Source organism: Equus caballus, chromosome 22 (assembly GCF_041296265.1).
Source record: "Equus caballus isolate H_3958 breed thoroughbred chromosome 22, TB-T2T, whole genome shotgun sequence".
Classification (NCBI taxonomy): domain Eukaryota; kingdom Metazoa; phylum Chordata; class Mammalia; order Perissodactyla; family Equidae; genus Equus; species Equus caballus.
The window spans coordinates 32,297,950-32,315,079 of record NC_091705.1 but is presented as its reverse complement, the minus strand read 5'-3'; the positions used below and the strand labels follow the sequence as shown (position 1 = coordinate 32,315,079).

Below are 17,130 nucleotides of genomic sequence, written 5' to 3'. Positions count from 1 at the left end.
AGGGGGTAGACTTGATGACTGTCTGTGATTCCTGGGAGTGGAATTGCTGGGACATCAGTTAGGTGTATGTTTAGCTTTATGAAGACATACCTGAACTTTTCCTAAAGTGGTTCTATACATCATTACAGTTAACATTTTAACCAAGTCTAATCATGCTTTTAATCAAGTCTAATCATCGTTATGGTGCCCTGGGACTTCATAAAACGGTCAGTGAAATGAGTGTTAGCTTTTGGCCAAGGGTTCAGATCCAAGCTTCTCTGCTCACTAGCTCTATGGCCTTGGGCACATCACTTAACATCAGTAATCTTCCATTTGCCTATATACAAAATAGGTGTCTTTACACTAACCTTGTAGGATTGTTGTAAACATTAGAGATACCATCAAACAGGCCTTGCATAATTCTGAGTGCATCCATATGATATGTGTCCAATAAATGTTAGCTGCTGCTATTGTTATTGCCTAATGATTGTCCAGTTACCACATCTACCTCCACCTGCCTTAGCTTCTCTGGAGAGCCCTATCTTTCAGAAGAGAGCCCGTGACGTGAGGTATGCGTTGAAGAGACGTACAGAGAGCTGACTTGGTGGAATTAGGTGTCTAATGAGTTGTCTTTGAAAACTTCTTGAGTAAACCTGTATCTCTTGCTTTATAAGTGTGTCCACCCTTGCATGGTAAGCAAAAACTTGTTCCCTGAGGGTCACGTGTCACTGGCACAGAATTCAGTAATATCCCAGGGATGGCTATGCAGTCACAGGATCTGATCCTTAACTGGGTACCTGTTACCGCACTGTTGGGTTTCTTTTTGCCTTGTGTTTTCCTTTTTTTCTTACTATTGTAAAAATCACAAAACATAAAATTTACTGTTTTCTTCCATTTGATTTTAAATTCCTTTTAAGTTTACTTACCTCCTCCTTTTCCTAAGCCATCTTAAGTACTGAATCAGCAATGAGATAGTCAAACTGATGAGTTTTCCTTGTTTTTTCTAAGTAGTGAGCCCTGCCAGAATGACCCATTCCCTCTGGATTTAGATTTGTTTATGAGGCTGGATTTTATTTATGATAAAGATCCAAAAAATCCTTCTTTTCTTTCATCTTTTTCTCGTGGGATTCTCAATGTTATGTTTGGGAGTATCAGACTAGGAAGGGGAACTGGGAAAAACAGAAGGGGAAATATGCAGCTGAATTTTGCACTCTCCATCACTCCCAGGGTGGGCCAGGAAGTCTGAGCACAGATTGGGTAACCAGAAGACTGGAGGGAAACCACACCACCTGGGCAAGTGTCTGTGCTCTTTAGCACACACCAGGCCTCTTGTTAGGAGAGCAGGCTACTCACAAATGGTGCTGTTCCTAAGCCATCATCCAAAGATGGTTGTAACTTTCTTCCTGGAAAGCCAGCTTGTCCCTCTGAGGCTCTCCTTAAGTTATTTATTTCTTGTCCTGATCCAGGAGAGTGTGATGTTGCCTGAAACCAGCACCCATGTTATTCTTGGATTATCACCAACCTTAGCTTGGTTACGAAATAACAAATGTACTTTGCGATACCAGACCTGAAAGTAGAACTTCTGCGTCCAAAAGATGTTTTCTTAAAAGTGGTCACGTTGGGAGGCTGCACCTTTATTTTATGGTGCTCAAAAACAGCTTTGAAACTTCCTTTTTAGGGTTGCCTTCAGCACCTGTGACACATTTCTTTCTAATGGCATCTGTCACTGTGCAGCTTCCTCCTATACTCATGCTTGGTTTTTGCAAGTGGCCAAAGGTTGGTGCTGAGTCTGATGGCTAAATTAAAGAAGTTCCTCATACAGAAGAACACCATTTTTAGTTAGAAATAAAAGGTGTAGTTTTGTTGAAAGTCAAACCAGTTGAATGTTGATGCTGCCTGGTGATACATGAGAGCTAAGATTTGGGTAAATAAAGCAACACACTGAGTTTGACCCTGCGTCTTTATCACCCCAGTGTTAGCACCTTTATTTGTGAATACATTTGAACAAAACTTCTGTGTATTAGCATGATAAATGCCATCCTGAGGCAGAACATTGTGCCTAGGATTTGTGTCTGCTAGTGGCATCTAAAGGTATTTTGTGGGAGACTGTTCTTGCCTGTTCTAGGCGTGGACTTAAAAGGTGTTTCAGATTTCTGTAAGTAACGTGGAAATCCTTCGGGTTTTTGCATACTAATTTCTTATATGCTAGTTACGTACATCTCTAATATGCTAACAACAGCTTGGTACAGCTCCACAAGGACAAAGGCAAACACAACGTGTGTCCTGTTTGCACTGTATCCCCAATGCCTAGCACAGAAGGAACTAACAAATCCATGCATTCAAACTTAGCATTCTTTGTATGAAGCATGCAGTGGAAGAGTAATATACGTGTCTCTCTCTCTTTTGCAGTTGTCAAATTTAAAAGTTCTGAATCACTCCCCAATGTCAGATGCCTCTGTCAATTTTGACTACAAATCCCCTTCCCCGTTTGACCACAGCACTGATCAGGAAGAGAAAATTGAAGATGTTGCCAGTCATTGTCTGCCCCAGAAGGACCTGTATGCTGCTGAAGAGGAAGCTGAGACCCTTTTTCCTAGGAAAATGACATCCCACAATGGAATGGAGGACAGTGGAGGAGGAGGCACTGGAGTGAAGAAGAAACGGAAGAAAAAGGATCCAGGAGAGCAAGAGGGGGCAGCAAAGGGAAGCAAGGACAGGGAGCCCAAGCCAAAGAGGAAGCGAGAACCTAGAGAGCCAAAGGAACCCAGGAAGGCCAAGGAGCCCAAGAGGCCCAAGGAGCCCAAGGAACCCAAGCAGAAGGACGGAGCAAAGAAAGCGCGGAAGCCCCGGGAGGCCTCGGGCACCAAGGAGGCCAAAGAGAAGAGGAGCGGCACTGACTCTGCAGCCAGGACGAAGTCCAGGAAGTCCAGGTGCGCCCCTTTCTCCCTGCTCGGGGCACTTGGCTCTGCCTCCACAGAGGGGTTTGCCTTTGGCCTTACTCCAGCCCCTGGACATAACTTTACTACTTTTAGCCAAAATGAACCACTTTTCTCACCTCCTAATGAGAGAAGGATAACTTTAATTAATACTGGCCCTGCAATTTCTTGCCATTCCTTTTGGATTAAGAAGGATTAAAATAATGTTAGTGTGCACAGGGTGTAAAGGAAGGGACATCACAGGTATGATGGAGGGAGGGCAGTGACTTTTGGAACAGTAGCAGTGTCGTGTGGCAGAGGAACAGCTGTCTGGAGGGTGCACACGCCTGGGGATCAGTAGTGCGGGCGGTCTGGGAGAGCCATGGGTGCGCAGAGTTCCAGACAGAAAAGGACTGCCTGGCTTCCCTAGGCTCTGCTCTCTCTAGTGCAGGACCGTTTCTGGTCTGTTTCTCTTGTTCAGTATCTAACACAGTGCCTGACTCAGCAGTAGCTGCTCAGGAAAGATTGAGTCAGTGAGACCAGAGGAGACTGTAGTGACTCGTAGAGAGGTTAGAGGGCATGACTGCAGATTCACTGCCAGGTGGGTGATATGGAGGACCCTGGCTATAGATCCTATCAGGACCCAAATGCCCTCGTAGGGAATTCAGTGTTTGTCATCTGTATACAAATGTAATGGTTTTCGTTTTGTCTCTTTCTAAGTTCTTCAAGCAGAACATTGTCTATAAACTTTTGAGGACATACAAAACAGAAAATATATAACTTCTGTCGTATGGAATTTGTTTCTAAAATCTAAGGGCAGAGGCAGAACGTAGACCAAGGAACCTAGAAAAAGGCAGGTTGCTATGAATGCTAACAGAATGTAAAGTAATGAGGCCATCAGACCTGTGTGGGGTCAGGCTTGGAAGAAGTAAGTTTTAAAAGAGAGAAAGCGTTTTAGGTGGTGTTTGCTGCAACTTGGAATGTACTATATGGTTCAGTTCATTTTCAGGTGGACAGTTTGTTGGGACCAGATGGATAACTTCGTGATCCAAGTTAGAACTGCCTTATGATACTCACTCCCTTCTGGCTTCCAGGAGATCTCATCTTTTGTCTATCATAGAAGCTTAGATGGGATCCTAGGAATGTAGTTGACAAGAATGGACCTAAAATACCTTCCAGAAAGTCAAGCAGGCTAGGTAAAATCAAGATCTGACTAATGAGAAACGTACAGGCTTCATTTCTCAGTGAACCTGGTGTGCATCCTCTGATCTCGGATATGTGTATGGAGTGGCAGAGTGAATTTCTGTCTTCTGCCAATAGCTTTCATCTCCAAATTACTTTGGAGAAGCTGAAGTGGTTCTTCAGGGAAATAACATGTGAAGGAGAATCTGACGTGAGCTAGTGAAGTGACTTATTTTGGTTATTACAGAAAACAAAGAGGAATATGGATAGTGTTTTAGAATTAGGGTAATTAGACGAGAGTTTTCACAGCCCCAGTAAGGAGTCTGGTTTGAGTGTACAAGGCAGTAGAAAGCCATAGGTATCTGAGCTCACTTTATTTATTTATTTTTTTAAAGATTGGCACCTGGGCTAACACCTGTTGCCAATCTTTTTTTTTTCTCCTGCTTTATCTCCCCAACCCCCCCCCCCCCCCCCCCCGTACATAGTTGTATATCTTAGTTGCAGGTCCTTCTAGTTGTGGGATGTGGGATGCTGCCTCAACGTGGCCTGATGAGTGGTGCCACGTCCGCACCCAGGATCTGAACCCTGGGCCACCGCAGCGGAGCACGCAAACTTAACCACTCGGCCACGGAGCCGGCCCTCACTTTAGCCAGTGGTCTCTGGTACTTACAATTTTTTTTTTTAAAGATTTTATTTTTCTCCTTTTTGTCCCCAAAGCCCCCCGGTGCATAGTTGTATATTCTTCGTTGTGGGTCCTTCTAGTTGTGGCATGTGGGACGCCGCCTCAGCATGGCTTGATGAGCACTGCCATGTCCGCGCCCAGGATTCGAACCGACGAAACAGTGGGCCGCCTGCAGCGGAGCACGCGAACTTAACCACTCAGCCACGGGGCCAGCCCCTGGTACTTAAAATTTTATCAACTCCCCTCCTTTAAGGAATTCACATTTACTTTGTATGGGATCTGAAACAGGGTAATGAGTATGTAGGCATTGCTGCAAATTCCACTTCGGGACAGTGTGGCATTTCACAAAAGAAGGTTGGGTGTTAAATGTATATGTAGTAATGTTAAGGGAACCTGATTTTTATCTAATTAGTTTGTATAAAATACAAGTTAGTTGGAGAAGTGCTTGGTAGTGTTTCAAGGGTACTATCTTAGAAGGCAACAGAACCTTTTGAGGTTTAGAAATCCGGGAGACAACCTATGAGAGGATGCTGACAGGTGGAGCTAGTTATCTCTCTAGAAATGTGGGCAGGTTACCTGAGGCTTTCTCTCTCTTCATTTTTGGGCCATGTAAGATTGACTTGTAATATAATAGAATTTTTCTATGTAGCCCAGATAGGGTTCTGGACTGGTGAACCTTTCCTTTCTTCTCCTTTATATATTTATAAAATGCTTTGGGCCTTTAATTAATGATTCCACTGGTCAGCAGAAGCAGTTTTGGTGCCACAACTAGAAGCACCCACAACTAGAATATACAATTAAGTACTGGGGGGATTTGGGGAGAAAAAGCAGAAAGAAAAGAAAAAAAAAAAAAAGATTGGCTCAGGTGCCAATCTGTAAAAAAAAAAGCAAAAAACCAGTTTTAGTTATGAAAGGACATTAATCGGTAAAAAAATATATGTTTGTAATTGAGTCTCAGTTTTTTGTGCTCTTTGATTTACTCTTTTGTAGATTGGCTAAAGTACATGTTTTGATTTGAGCAGGTATTGATTAGACTCTGGATAATACTTGATGGTTACGAATGATTCACTTAATGCTTAGATTATTATAGGAGCTGCACAACTGATTTATGGGTTTCCAGTCTTTTCCTCCTTCAGTCCATCTTGCCAGCTGCCACCTGGCTAATCTTTCTGAAGCATTGCTGTTATTTCTGTTTGGTGGTGGTGGTGGTAGAAAAATCAAACCCCTTCTTTCCCCCTCTCCATTCCACATCAGTTGGGAAATAGTCAGCAGGAGCAGAGGTACAATTATCAGCTTTATTATTGATAAACTAGATTAAAGAACTTCCACCGGCTTGGGGCCAGCATTGGACTTGTTGTTACTCTCTCAGTTTTTGAGCTTATTGACCAGAACTGCAGGCTCGTTTCTGAAGCAAAGTGAGGATGCTGGGCCCGTGTATGCGCCATTCCTTTTCCCAGTCTCACCAGTCTGGTAGCTCCCCAATTAGAGAAGTGAGAGGATTTTGAAGAAGGGCTGAGAATGTTTTCAGTATTGTTACGTCCCTGAGAGTAAACATGATTTTCCTCATGAAAACGGACAGGGAAATGGGATTCCCTTTAACAATTTATACCTGCTTAGAAACTTCTGATTGTTCCTATTGCCTCCAGGACAAAACCCAGACTCCTTTCTCTGTTATGGAAACCCTTTGGGGTCTGACCTCTCCTTGCCTTCCTGGCCCTGATGACAGACTTTGCCAGCTAGATTGATCTCATTAGCTCTAAAAGGTCTTGTTTCTCCTTTGATTGCTCTTGCTGTTTCTCTGAACCATCATGCCCTTTGTCCTTCTCTCAGTATCCCAAGTCCTTTCCATTCTTCAGTCTGAGTGTAAGACCCAGTTCCTCCACAGAACTTCCCCAAACCGGTGTGCTAACATGTCCTCTCTAGTACCTGGAGCCTCATTTTGTATTATAAATCAGAGACTTTAAGATGTGAGAAGAAATAAAAGATGTAGTCTAACCCTGTGGTCTGCAGCCGGGGAAATGGAGACCCACAGAGAAGTGACTTGTTTATAAGGGTATGTCATAAACTCAGACCTCCTGATTCCCAGTCTTGTACATTAACCTCTGTAATAGGCTACCTTTCAATCATAAACAGTTATTTACATGTAGAGTCAGCCCTCCATATCCGTGGGTTTTGCATCCATAGATTCAACCAACTAAGGATCATAGTTCAATTGACTGTATTCATTGTACTTCGCCGTTTTATATAAGGGACTTAAGTGTCTGCAGATTTTGGTGTCCACAGGGGTTCCTGGAACCAATCCCCCATGGATACCAAGGGATGGCTATATGTATGACTTGTCTCCTCAATAATAGTTAAGTGCCTGAGATCAGTGTCTTTTGTGTCCCTGGGGGTGGGTCACCAGAGAGGTTTGTCAGGTTGTTGGACACACAGAACACATAAATATGTATTATAATATAATTTGTCTATTATAAAAATGTATATTTTATATATGTACTTTAATTGTTTTGCTAGAAAAAATGGATGGAGCTGTTCTTCTTGAAAATAAGACCTATAAAAGATATCATATAGTAACTCCCATCATTAAATAACAGTAGGTGTCTCCATTTTATAATTAAAGAAATGAAAATTTTAAAAGTGACTTGTCTAAGGCACAAAGCTAATGAACAGCACCATCAGGATTTGCCTCTAGGCTCACCTGACTGTAAAACCCACTTTTGTCTCCCACAGCTTTGCATGTCTTTATGCCTTGCCAGGGAAGGTCAGGAATGGAAAATGGTGAGGAGATTCCAGTGTCAGAGAAATTGGTTTTTTATTTGTAGGAAATGGCCCCTCTTCTATAGAATTTCAGTTTGCACATTCCACAATATCCTCTCAAGGACTAAGATGGCTCTAACTTAACTTTTTCGTCTGCTGTTTCTCTTTGTATTTGAGGCAGCAAATAGATCATTGAACATGTCTTCTCTCCTCAAGAGGTGATACATAGAGTCTAACAGATTTTCCTTTTCAGGAATGATAATAGTGATGAATATTCATTTACTGCTTAGAGGGATAAAAGTCCAAAATGCCCAAGTAGGAGAACCCTCTACCCCCTTTTTGTTAAACTGCTCTTTCTTCATTTCCCTCTGAATTATCTTGGAATGTGAGCTTAGTTCACTCCTTCGTTGTGTAAAATTTAAGCAAGAAAGCTCCTCCAGGAATCCAAGTTAGGCTCTTTGTCATTTCCCTGACTCTGAAATTTAAATTTCACTTAGTATAGCTTACTTTGTACTGTTTTTTTAATTATAGTATCTTTTCCCAAAGAGGATGGGGCCACTGGCATAAGAAGACATACACAGATGTACATGTTTGTGTACATACAAACACACACAGACCTATACATATGTAGACACGCATGGCCTGTGTAGCTACAGCAAGGGAATTGGAAAGGTAAGCAGGTGTCAGATTGTGTGGGGTCATATAATCTTTATAAGGGCTTTGGGAAAATGCTTTGGTATTAGAAAAGCATCGTGCCAGTTCCTCAGAGAAGCAAAATTTTTACCAGTTGAGAAAGAAATTTCTCACTGGGGAGCAGTATGTAACGTAATGGATACTGTCTTCAGCAACAGTTTTTGCATCAAGTGCTTCTGTGTGCCTGTGAATTTCATATTTCTCTTCGTGGAAGTAGCCTTTAGTAAAGTTAGCTCATGGCATTGAAGCACACCTTGGTGAGGAGGAAAGATGACCCATTCAGTGTGTATGCGGCCGTCTGTGCCCTTACTCGGTATCTAGGGAGTACCTGAGGAGTAGGTTGATTGTCAGCACTTTCGGTTGCACTCTTTTAAGTCAGGAGCCAAGTGTTTTGACTGAGCTGGAGGTTGTTTTGCAAGCCAGGGTCTCGAGTGTTGGTGTTCATGTTCTTGGTTGAATTTCCACACATGTCAGAATGGTTTATATTCTCTCTTGAAAGTCAAGAAATTAGTCAGTGTGCTGGCCCAAGTGGAGGACTGTCTGCCTGGATCTCTGGTTCTCAGACTTTGCTGTGCCTAAGGAGTCACCTGGATAGCTTGTTATAAAAGTGATTCCCTGTCCACATCCCCAGAAAGCATGATTGATTTATTAGCTCTGGGGTGGAACCCGGGAATCTGCAGTTCAAAAGTCTCCCGGATAATTAGAATGTAGCTGGTTCTAGACCATCCTTTGAGAAACAGATGACAGATCACTGGGAAAATGGAGCATACTTATGTTTTTATATTTAACATCGACTCAGAATAAAAAACCAAAAAGAGGAAGGGAAATGAATGGTGTGATTAGCCCAATTTCTGTGCCTCAGCTTTTTACCCTCATTTGTTTTGGCTTGTGAACCCAGGGGAGAGTTTTCCCCCGCATCCAATAAGTTTAGTAACATGCTGGAAGAAAGGTTTTACCTTTTCTGATTTTCTTCTTTGATGGTTGCTTCTGGACATTAACCCTCAGACATTCTGATTATGTACCTGGTAGAGCTGTGCGTCAGCTGATAAGTGTGATGCAGGAGGGGAAGTAAAGTTCAGGCAGTTCAGCTTGCCTTCTGTGTGAAGGTCAGTCACCTGTCTTTGTTTAGAGTACAGATCTTTGTTGAGGCTGTGCTTAGGCTCAAGAGTATCCCTTGACAGGACTCTGTCTGTTAGGAGGCTCATTTTTACATTCTGATCATTTATTAGAAGAAAGAAGGCAAAATTCTGAGTTCTGAGTAGGGACCCTGTGCTTAGAACCCCCTGGGCTTTGTGTTAAGTAGGGAAGAACTCTAAATGATAATGTCAGAGACCCACCTCTGAATTTTTGGACTAAATCTCCATTCCTGTTTTCGTAAGAGCACCTTAGTGCTTACTCTGTACGCCCCACGGCTTTCTAAGTTAGAGTCTGGTGCATAGTGGACCTTTACCTAATCTGTGAGGGAACAGTTACCAAATAATGCAAATAATAATTGCATACCTGCTCATTTATTTATCCAGGTTATTTTCAGTGCCTCCTGTGTACCTTGCTTGTTTATGAGCACTTGTGTTGGGAATGCAGTTGTGGAGGAGGATGTCACAGAAGTATCATCTATGAGCCCCGTTATTAGGGAGCTTTCATGAGTTAGAGAAACAGCACTGCAAGTGTTCAAAAAACAGGCAAAAATACAAAACAAAGGAACCTAGTATAACTGTATGCAGAATAACTGAAAGGATTTAGAGGATTAAGAGTGTTTCAGTTCTGGTCTAGGGAGTCCCTTGGAAGAGTTGAGTACTGAGCCAGATATTAAAGGAATTAATCGATGTGAAAAGACTTAAAAGCAAAAAGACCAATAGACATTTGAATAAATGTTCTTTGAGGGGCTTCCAGTTTTAAGATGGGAGATAGAGCATACTTTCATTTTCCCTCTTCACCAATTAATGAAATGCCAAGAAGAACAGAGGGAAATAAATTCTTCAAAGATGGGAGATGTTAGGAATTTCTGGACAAGGAAGGCCAGTGGTACCCTACTGATGGATAAATGCTGTGGAGGGAGTCCTGCTCAGACCACATGCAGGAGGTATGTTTATAACAAAGGTAGAAGTACTTCATCCTCATAGTGGACCTGGCAGCCCTGGAGGAGGGATGAGAGGCAGGCCGGAAATGGAAGTGGCTGATTAAGGGACTGTCTGCAGAGTGGTGGCTGCATGGTTTGTCAGCTCCAGGCTGAGGTCAGGCAATTACTGTAAAGATATTGAGCAGTTTGCTCTAGGGGAGGGTCTAGGGCTCCAGGTGGAGACTGACATCCACAGAAGGAGGCATAGGAGCACTAGCTTCTCTGCCTTTCCCTGCCCATACCTTAAAAGGGGGAGAGAGGGCAGCCACTCAGGTATGCAGAGTCCTAGACCAGGCCTCCCATTCAGGGATGAGGCTTGTTGGAGAAAGCGACTTAGCAGCAGAGAGCCTCACCAGCCACCTGTGTTATCAACCTTGTTCATTTTAAATAGGAACAATCCACCAAAGATTACGAACCATAAAGGAAAGAAATAGGAAAAAGAGGAATGAATGGACAACTGTCCTCAGAAGAAACAATTCAAGGAAAAGAACTTGTAAAGATTTTAAGTTAGCATCCTCAGATTCAAGATGATATTTTGTCTGCAAAACAAGAATGGGTTATCATGAAAAAGGAGCAGTCAGAAAACAAGAAAGATTTAATGAAAATTTAAAACATCATTGCCTAAACTAAAAGAATTCAACAACAAAAATATTGAGTAGAGGAAGGAATAAGGGAGATATATAGGATCTAAATTCATCAATTTTCATATCAGGATGTCAGTTGCTATTGCTTAATGTTGATAAATAAAGACCTAGAGGCTTGAACATATTTGGAATGAAGGAGGTTATCAGTCAGAAATGATTCTGACTGGAAAATGCGATTTGGTGCAAATAGGGACGGCGTGTACATTTCATTTGAAGCCATCCTACATTTTTTTAAAAAGATTTTTTTTTTTTCCTGAGGAAGATTGCCCAGAACTAACATCTATTACCAATCTTCCTCTGTTTTTTTTCATGTGAGCTGCCACCACAGTATGGCCACTGACAGACGAGTCCTCTGATGCTGTGCCCGGAACCAAACTTGGGCCACCAAAGCAGAGTGCACAGAACTTTAACAACTAGGCCATCAGAGCTGGCCCTTGAATTTTTATTTTCATTTGCTTTTATCACTTTTATTTGTTAAAACTCTGGGTTTTCATCTTGTAAGTATGTAATCATTTTGTTGCATTTTTCCTAGGATAATATCACAAACTTGTATAATCTTTGTTTTGATGGTACTAATGATACAGTTAAAGAGACTGAGGACAGGGTAGATTGGTTCATATTTAGTCTACAGTTAACTACATCTGCACCAAAACAATTAGTTTTTTGTGTGGTTTTTTAACTCGTATCTTTAAAAATCTATGCCCAACTCAGTTCTATGTATATAGAACTGAACTAATGTGGACATTAAGTAAAAGTTGAATTAAGTGTGCAAATGAGCTCCTTGGGGTGTTGTCTGTGTTTTCCATGTTGTACTTCTGGGAAGGAGATCAGAGCCTGTGGCGAGGCCTGGACTGGAAGATTCTGTGAAGAGTTGTTCTTACGGTGGAACAGTGGTTCTGGGACTAGACTGTCCAGTTGCGTGCAAGTCTGTGAAGGCAGTAATTATCATCATGGGCTGTTTTCAGTCATTCTGAATTTGGGGATCATGGCACCTCACTGTGGCAGTAACTGATTTTCTTGCTAAGACTTTGATGGACATTTTATAAGGTTTAATTTTAAAATAGGAAGGTAAGTCATTTTGAAATAATGCAGTTTGTTTGTTAGATAAAAATTTTCAATACCTAGAATCCATGGGGGCAGAGTAACAAAAGACTCGTAGTAGCATAGTGTTGTGACACATACTCAGATCTTTCTCCTCATACTCAGGTCCAGCACTGAGTTTCTAACTCTCAGTTCTAGTGAAGAAACCTGGGGGTTGAGAACTGAAGAGAAAGTCTGTGTATCGAGTGCTTTAATACTATAATGTAATTTCCTATTTGGAAGGCGAAAAAATTACTTTCCTAATACAAACTGCAGAAAGCAAAGATAGATAAAATCTTCTTGGCTGATGAAGCTGTGTAAATACAGGAAGAGGGAACTTTGGGGATGAGGCCTACTAATAAACTATTGTTGGTTATAACTGATAGTTGTCCTGCGTGGATGGTATAGTTTATAGATTGGAAGTTTCTTGCATGTCATAAATACATGGTAGGTGCTTTCTTTAAAGTGGTTATATGTTTTATTGTAAAATCAAGTTAGACTTTGGATTATAAAAATAAGAGTGCTTTGATCCAGCGTCAAGTGCCATTACATGGTGAGAGTATTGGGCAATTGTATTATTCAGAACTCTCTTGTTTACAAGTGACATAAACCCAACTTAAGTTAAAAAAGATAACAAGGAGGTTCATTGGCTTTTAAGGAATCAGAACCAGGAGGTATAGTTGAGGATTCCACCAGATCTTTGTCTCCAACCCTTCCCTGCACCTGTCTGGGTGTCAGCTCCCTCCTTTGCAACTGCTTTTCTTCATGAGGTTGAATTGTGGCTGTGTGCAGCTCACAGTTTAACAGCCTTATGACCTAGGAGGAAAGAGATTCGTTTTCCTACTCACTACTGCCAAAAATTAATTTTTCTTTTTAAGGAAGGGACTCCCAAATGGGCCTGGCTGGGTCATGTGTCCATCCCTGGACCAATCACTGTGGTGAAAGGAAACCATAGCCTGGCCTGACCTCCTAGCCACTCTTGTAGTCTAGGGGATCGATCTTGTTTATCAGCAAAAAGAGGAACACACATAGTATCCACTCCAGCCATGGAATAGGTATATATCAAAATAACTTCTATTTATATATATTTATATGTTTTTTCCTGAACGATCTGAGAGTAAGTTGCGTATATCATGGCTTTTTATCCCTAAATACTCCAGTGTGTCTTTCCTAAGATTAAGGCCGTTTTCTTATATAATAACCATTGTCTAGTTACTGCTTTTGTTCACTTGCAACTAATAAACAATCTGTGGGGAGATGTTTTAAGATCATGCAAATATCCTGCTTCTTTTCAAGTTCTTCTCCCTAGAATTTAGCCTTCCTTGATGATTCTGGACTGTACTCATCTTTTATGCAGTGGTTACAGAATGATTTTCCAACTCTACCACATCTACCATTTGGATTGTAAAGTAAGCAAGAGCCTTCCCTTCTCCATTATTTATTCATATTTTATCTATTTATCTCATCGGTATAGATTCCTATTGTTTTCAACAACTTATGATTCATTACTGTCCTCAGTTACTTTGGTGCTCAGATCGTCTCAGTTTTGACCAGCGAGAGCTCTTTAAGCTGACTTCTATATCTTTTCAACATGCTGCCTTTTGTTTTTTTGCCAAGTCCCTTACTTTCTGACTTAGCAGGATGTTTTTCAGTCTCATCTTGTATCTCCCGTACCTTAGTCTTGTAATCAGCCATTTCTATGAGGAACCTGGTATTAGAAACCAAGATCTGGGGGCTAGGTGTGCGCATTGCTAACGGGGCATCTTTGCTTTTTGGCTCTTTCAGTTGTCAAAGCTGGGGGAAAATACACACAAGTGCACATATACATATATGTACATGCACATATCTGCACATACACAATATATTCATAATATATATGCACATTTGCATGCCTGTTCATACATATGCTTAAAAATAAAACATGAGTTCACACTGATGCCGCCAATTTAGATTCATACCACATCTTCTTCACTTTACAGCATGTCCTATTTACATCTTCCCTCTTCCTCAGTGAGAACCCCAGCTACTAACATCAACACATTTACTCATTTGCTTAATCCTGTACCACATCTAATACGGTTTCAGAATTGCTTCACCTATATACCTACCAAAAGAGTTCAGGATTTATTCTCCCCACTTCTCCTAAAAGCTGAGAGTATACAGTCTATTACTGTGTTCATAAACTGAGATTTTTTCCTCTGTTCAATGTGATTGTTATTTGTTTGAAACACACTTTGATTCATTTGTGTCAGCTTGTTTTCATCTTTAGTTTTTAAATTTTTTATTATGTAGAATTTTAACATGCTTCCAAAAGTTAAATTTATGTAGAAAGCTGTATTCAGAGATGTGTCACTCCCCTCTTGTATGTATCCCTTCCACCTGGTTCTCTCCACCTATCCCTTGTGGATAATCATTGTTTTTTGATTTATCCTTCCTTTGTTTCTTTTTGTAATATAAATATATATGTGCATATTTTCTTATTTTCCATTTATTCTTTCACAAAAAGTGGCGTATGATACTCTTTTGCGCTTTGCTTTTTTCACTTAACTATGTATTTTAGAAGTCTTTTCATATCAGTTCATGGAATTCTTTCTTAATTGTTGTTAAAGCTGCATAGTACTCCATTGTATGTATCCTAATTTATTCAGTCACTTATGTTTGACGTTTAGGTAGCTTTCATTATTTTGCAATTACCGAATAATGCTGCAGTGAATAATCTCATACTTATGTATTTTCATATTGTTGGAAATGTGTCTTTTTTTTTTTTTAAGATTTTATTTTTCTCCTTTTTCTCCCCAAAGCCCCCTGCTACATGGTTCTATATTCTTGGTTGTGGGTCCTTCTAGTTGTGGCATGTGGGACGCTGCCTCAGCATGGTTTGATGAGCGGTGCCATGTCCGCGCCCAGGATTCGAACCAACGAAACACTGGGCCTCCTGCAGCGGAGCGCGTGAACTTAACCACTCGGCCATGGGGCCAGCCCCTGGAAGTGTATCTTTAGAGTATACTCCTATAATGGAATTGCTGGATCAAAGAGTGTATTCATACATAGTTTTGTTGCATATTATTTGACCACTATTTCTGAAGAACCTGGAACTTCAAGGAGCAAACAAGCATTCGTGGACCAAATCTATCTATAGATAGAGTAATTTGGAGATTAAAATGTCTTGATTTGATAAAACACTCAAGCATAACATTTTCAAAACTTATTCCAAAGTGGGGGAAAGCACATTTCAACTAGTCTTCCAGGAGGATGAATTCAGGTCATATTTTCTTGATGTCCCATTTATAAACTTACAAGGAATCTTTTCTTCCTGTTATTTGTCTTTATCAGAAGAGCTCCAGGAAGAATTTTTGGAACTCAGAATTGATTCTTTTGCCAAAGGTAACCTCCAGAAAATAACTTTGAAGACTTTGCAGATAGAATATCTTCTTATTTACTCCCAAATAAGGAAGCAGGCTTCACCAGTCATTTTCCTATTTTACTGACATATATTTGAGAAGGTGTTCCCTCCACTCTACCCTCCCCTCAGCTTCTAGATAGGAAAATCTAGCAGTGCCCTAGGTTTGACTTTGGTAGTGCCTCACTAGGGCTGCTCCTTACTTTCATTATATGGTGTGTTTCTGAAAACATGGAATGCAAGTATATACAAGTCTTATAGAAACTTTCATATTTTGAGGTTCTGTTCCTTAATTGTGGCTTGAGTTTGGTTTGGTTTTGAGTATGATATTTCACAATGAAGCACGTATTTCTATCATGTATATATTTCAATGAAGAGTAAATATATATTAAATATTAAATATATATTATCATATATTTAAATGAGGGTTAAACATATATAAAATTTTCTAATACAGTGAACTTATATTTAGTAGATAGATGAAATTGATTTCAGATGTTGGGAGGAAGGATTTAAAATTTTATAAAATTAAATGGGGCTCCGAGCATGTGATTATTATGGTGACTTTTGGTATGTTAATCAGCTGTTTTTAAATTTGTGTCCAAAAAATTAAACACAAACCTTCTTTTGTTAAGAGATCCATAAAAAAAAAAACCATCAACAACCATTGATTTGTGAATTTATTCCTATATTTGGGTCTTTGCAATGTTTTGTTACTCATTCTTTTGTCATTATTTTGAGATTCAAATAACATTAAGGGAGATTTGAAGTTTTTACATTTATCAAAAGGGAGACAGGTTTAAAAAACAAAAAGAGGAAACATGATATGGTGTAAAAAGCAACAGGCTGTAAGTCAGATGAGCCGAGTGTGGGCTTCTGCTCTGCTGCTGACTTTGGGGCCTTTGCTGCTTTTAAACCTGTTTCTTCATCTGGAGTATGAGGCTTTATCTGCCTTGGCTCCTTCATGGGACTAGGGTTGGAACAATTAAATGAGACATGGAACACATAAGTGCTTTGTACAATATAAATTGCTGTACACTTTTCTTAGTGATAAGCCACATAACATGAGATAAATATTCCTATGAAATTTTACCATCTTTGAGAACTGTTTCCCCTGAGTCTCTTGTCCTGAACTGATTAGAAGTAGAAGAAATTTTGCCTTTTTCCCCTGCTTGAGAATTCAAGTCTCTTGTTAAAATGTATAATCCTCTAAAATGGCAGGACCCCTTGAGTTTCATTTCTTTGGGTTGAACCAAAATAATTTTCAGGGAGAACTTTTCTGATGTCTTCCCATGTAAACTTGATAGGTAGGCAAGCCAGTCTTCAGCCTGAGGAATCGAGGGTAGGTTAAGTTTGTGCTGACTTGCTTGGGGATGTGGGAGGGGTGAAGGATTTTCCAGAGAGGCAGGCTGATTCAACAGTCAACACTGGTTGGTATTCCTGCCACAGCTTCATCATGCTAAATCTCCCTTCTCTAAACAAGGCCATTGGTTTCCCTCTCTTGCCCCACGCTTTCCAAAAACTTACCTGATGGAAAATACCAATAATTTTGACTCTTTCCTCATCCTCCACATTCTGTCACTTGCCAAGACTTAGTGGTTCCACTTGTTCTAGATCTTTGAAATGATTTTCACCTTTGAGTTTTCACTGGCTATATCTACCCTGTCTTCATTCCCTCTTTC

General features: G+C 40.6%; 1 protein-coding gene across 5 annotated transcripts in view; it reads left to right on the top strand.

Annotated features, from left to right (window-relative positions):
- Positions 1 to 17,130, top strand: part of CHD6 (chromodomain helicase DNA binding protein 6) — a 203,209-nt gene that overhangs the window by 69,145 nt on the left and 116,934 nt on the right. For all 5 annotated transcript variants that reach the window (XM_023626581.2, XM_070247062.1, XM_070247063.1 and 2 more), the window contains one exon: positions 2,389 to 2,909. In XM_023626581.2, the coding sequence (XP_023482349.1) occupies positions 2,389 to 2,909 (521 nt within the window). The remainder of the gene's footprint in view (positions 1 to 2,388; positions 2,910 to 17,130) is intronic.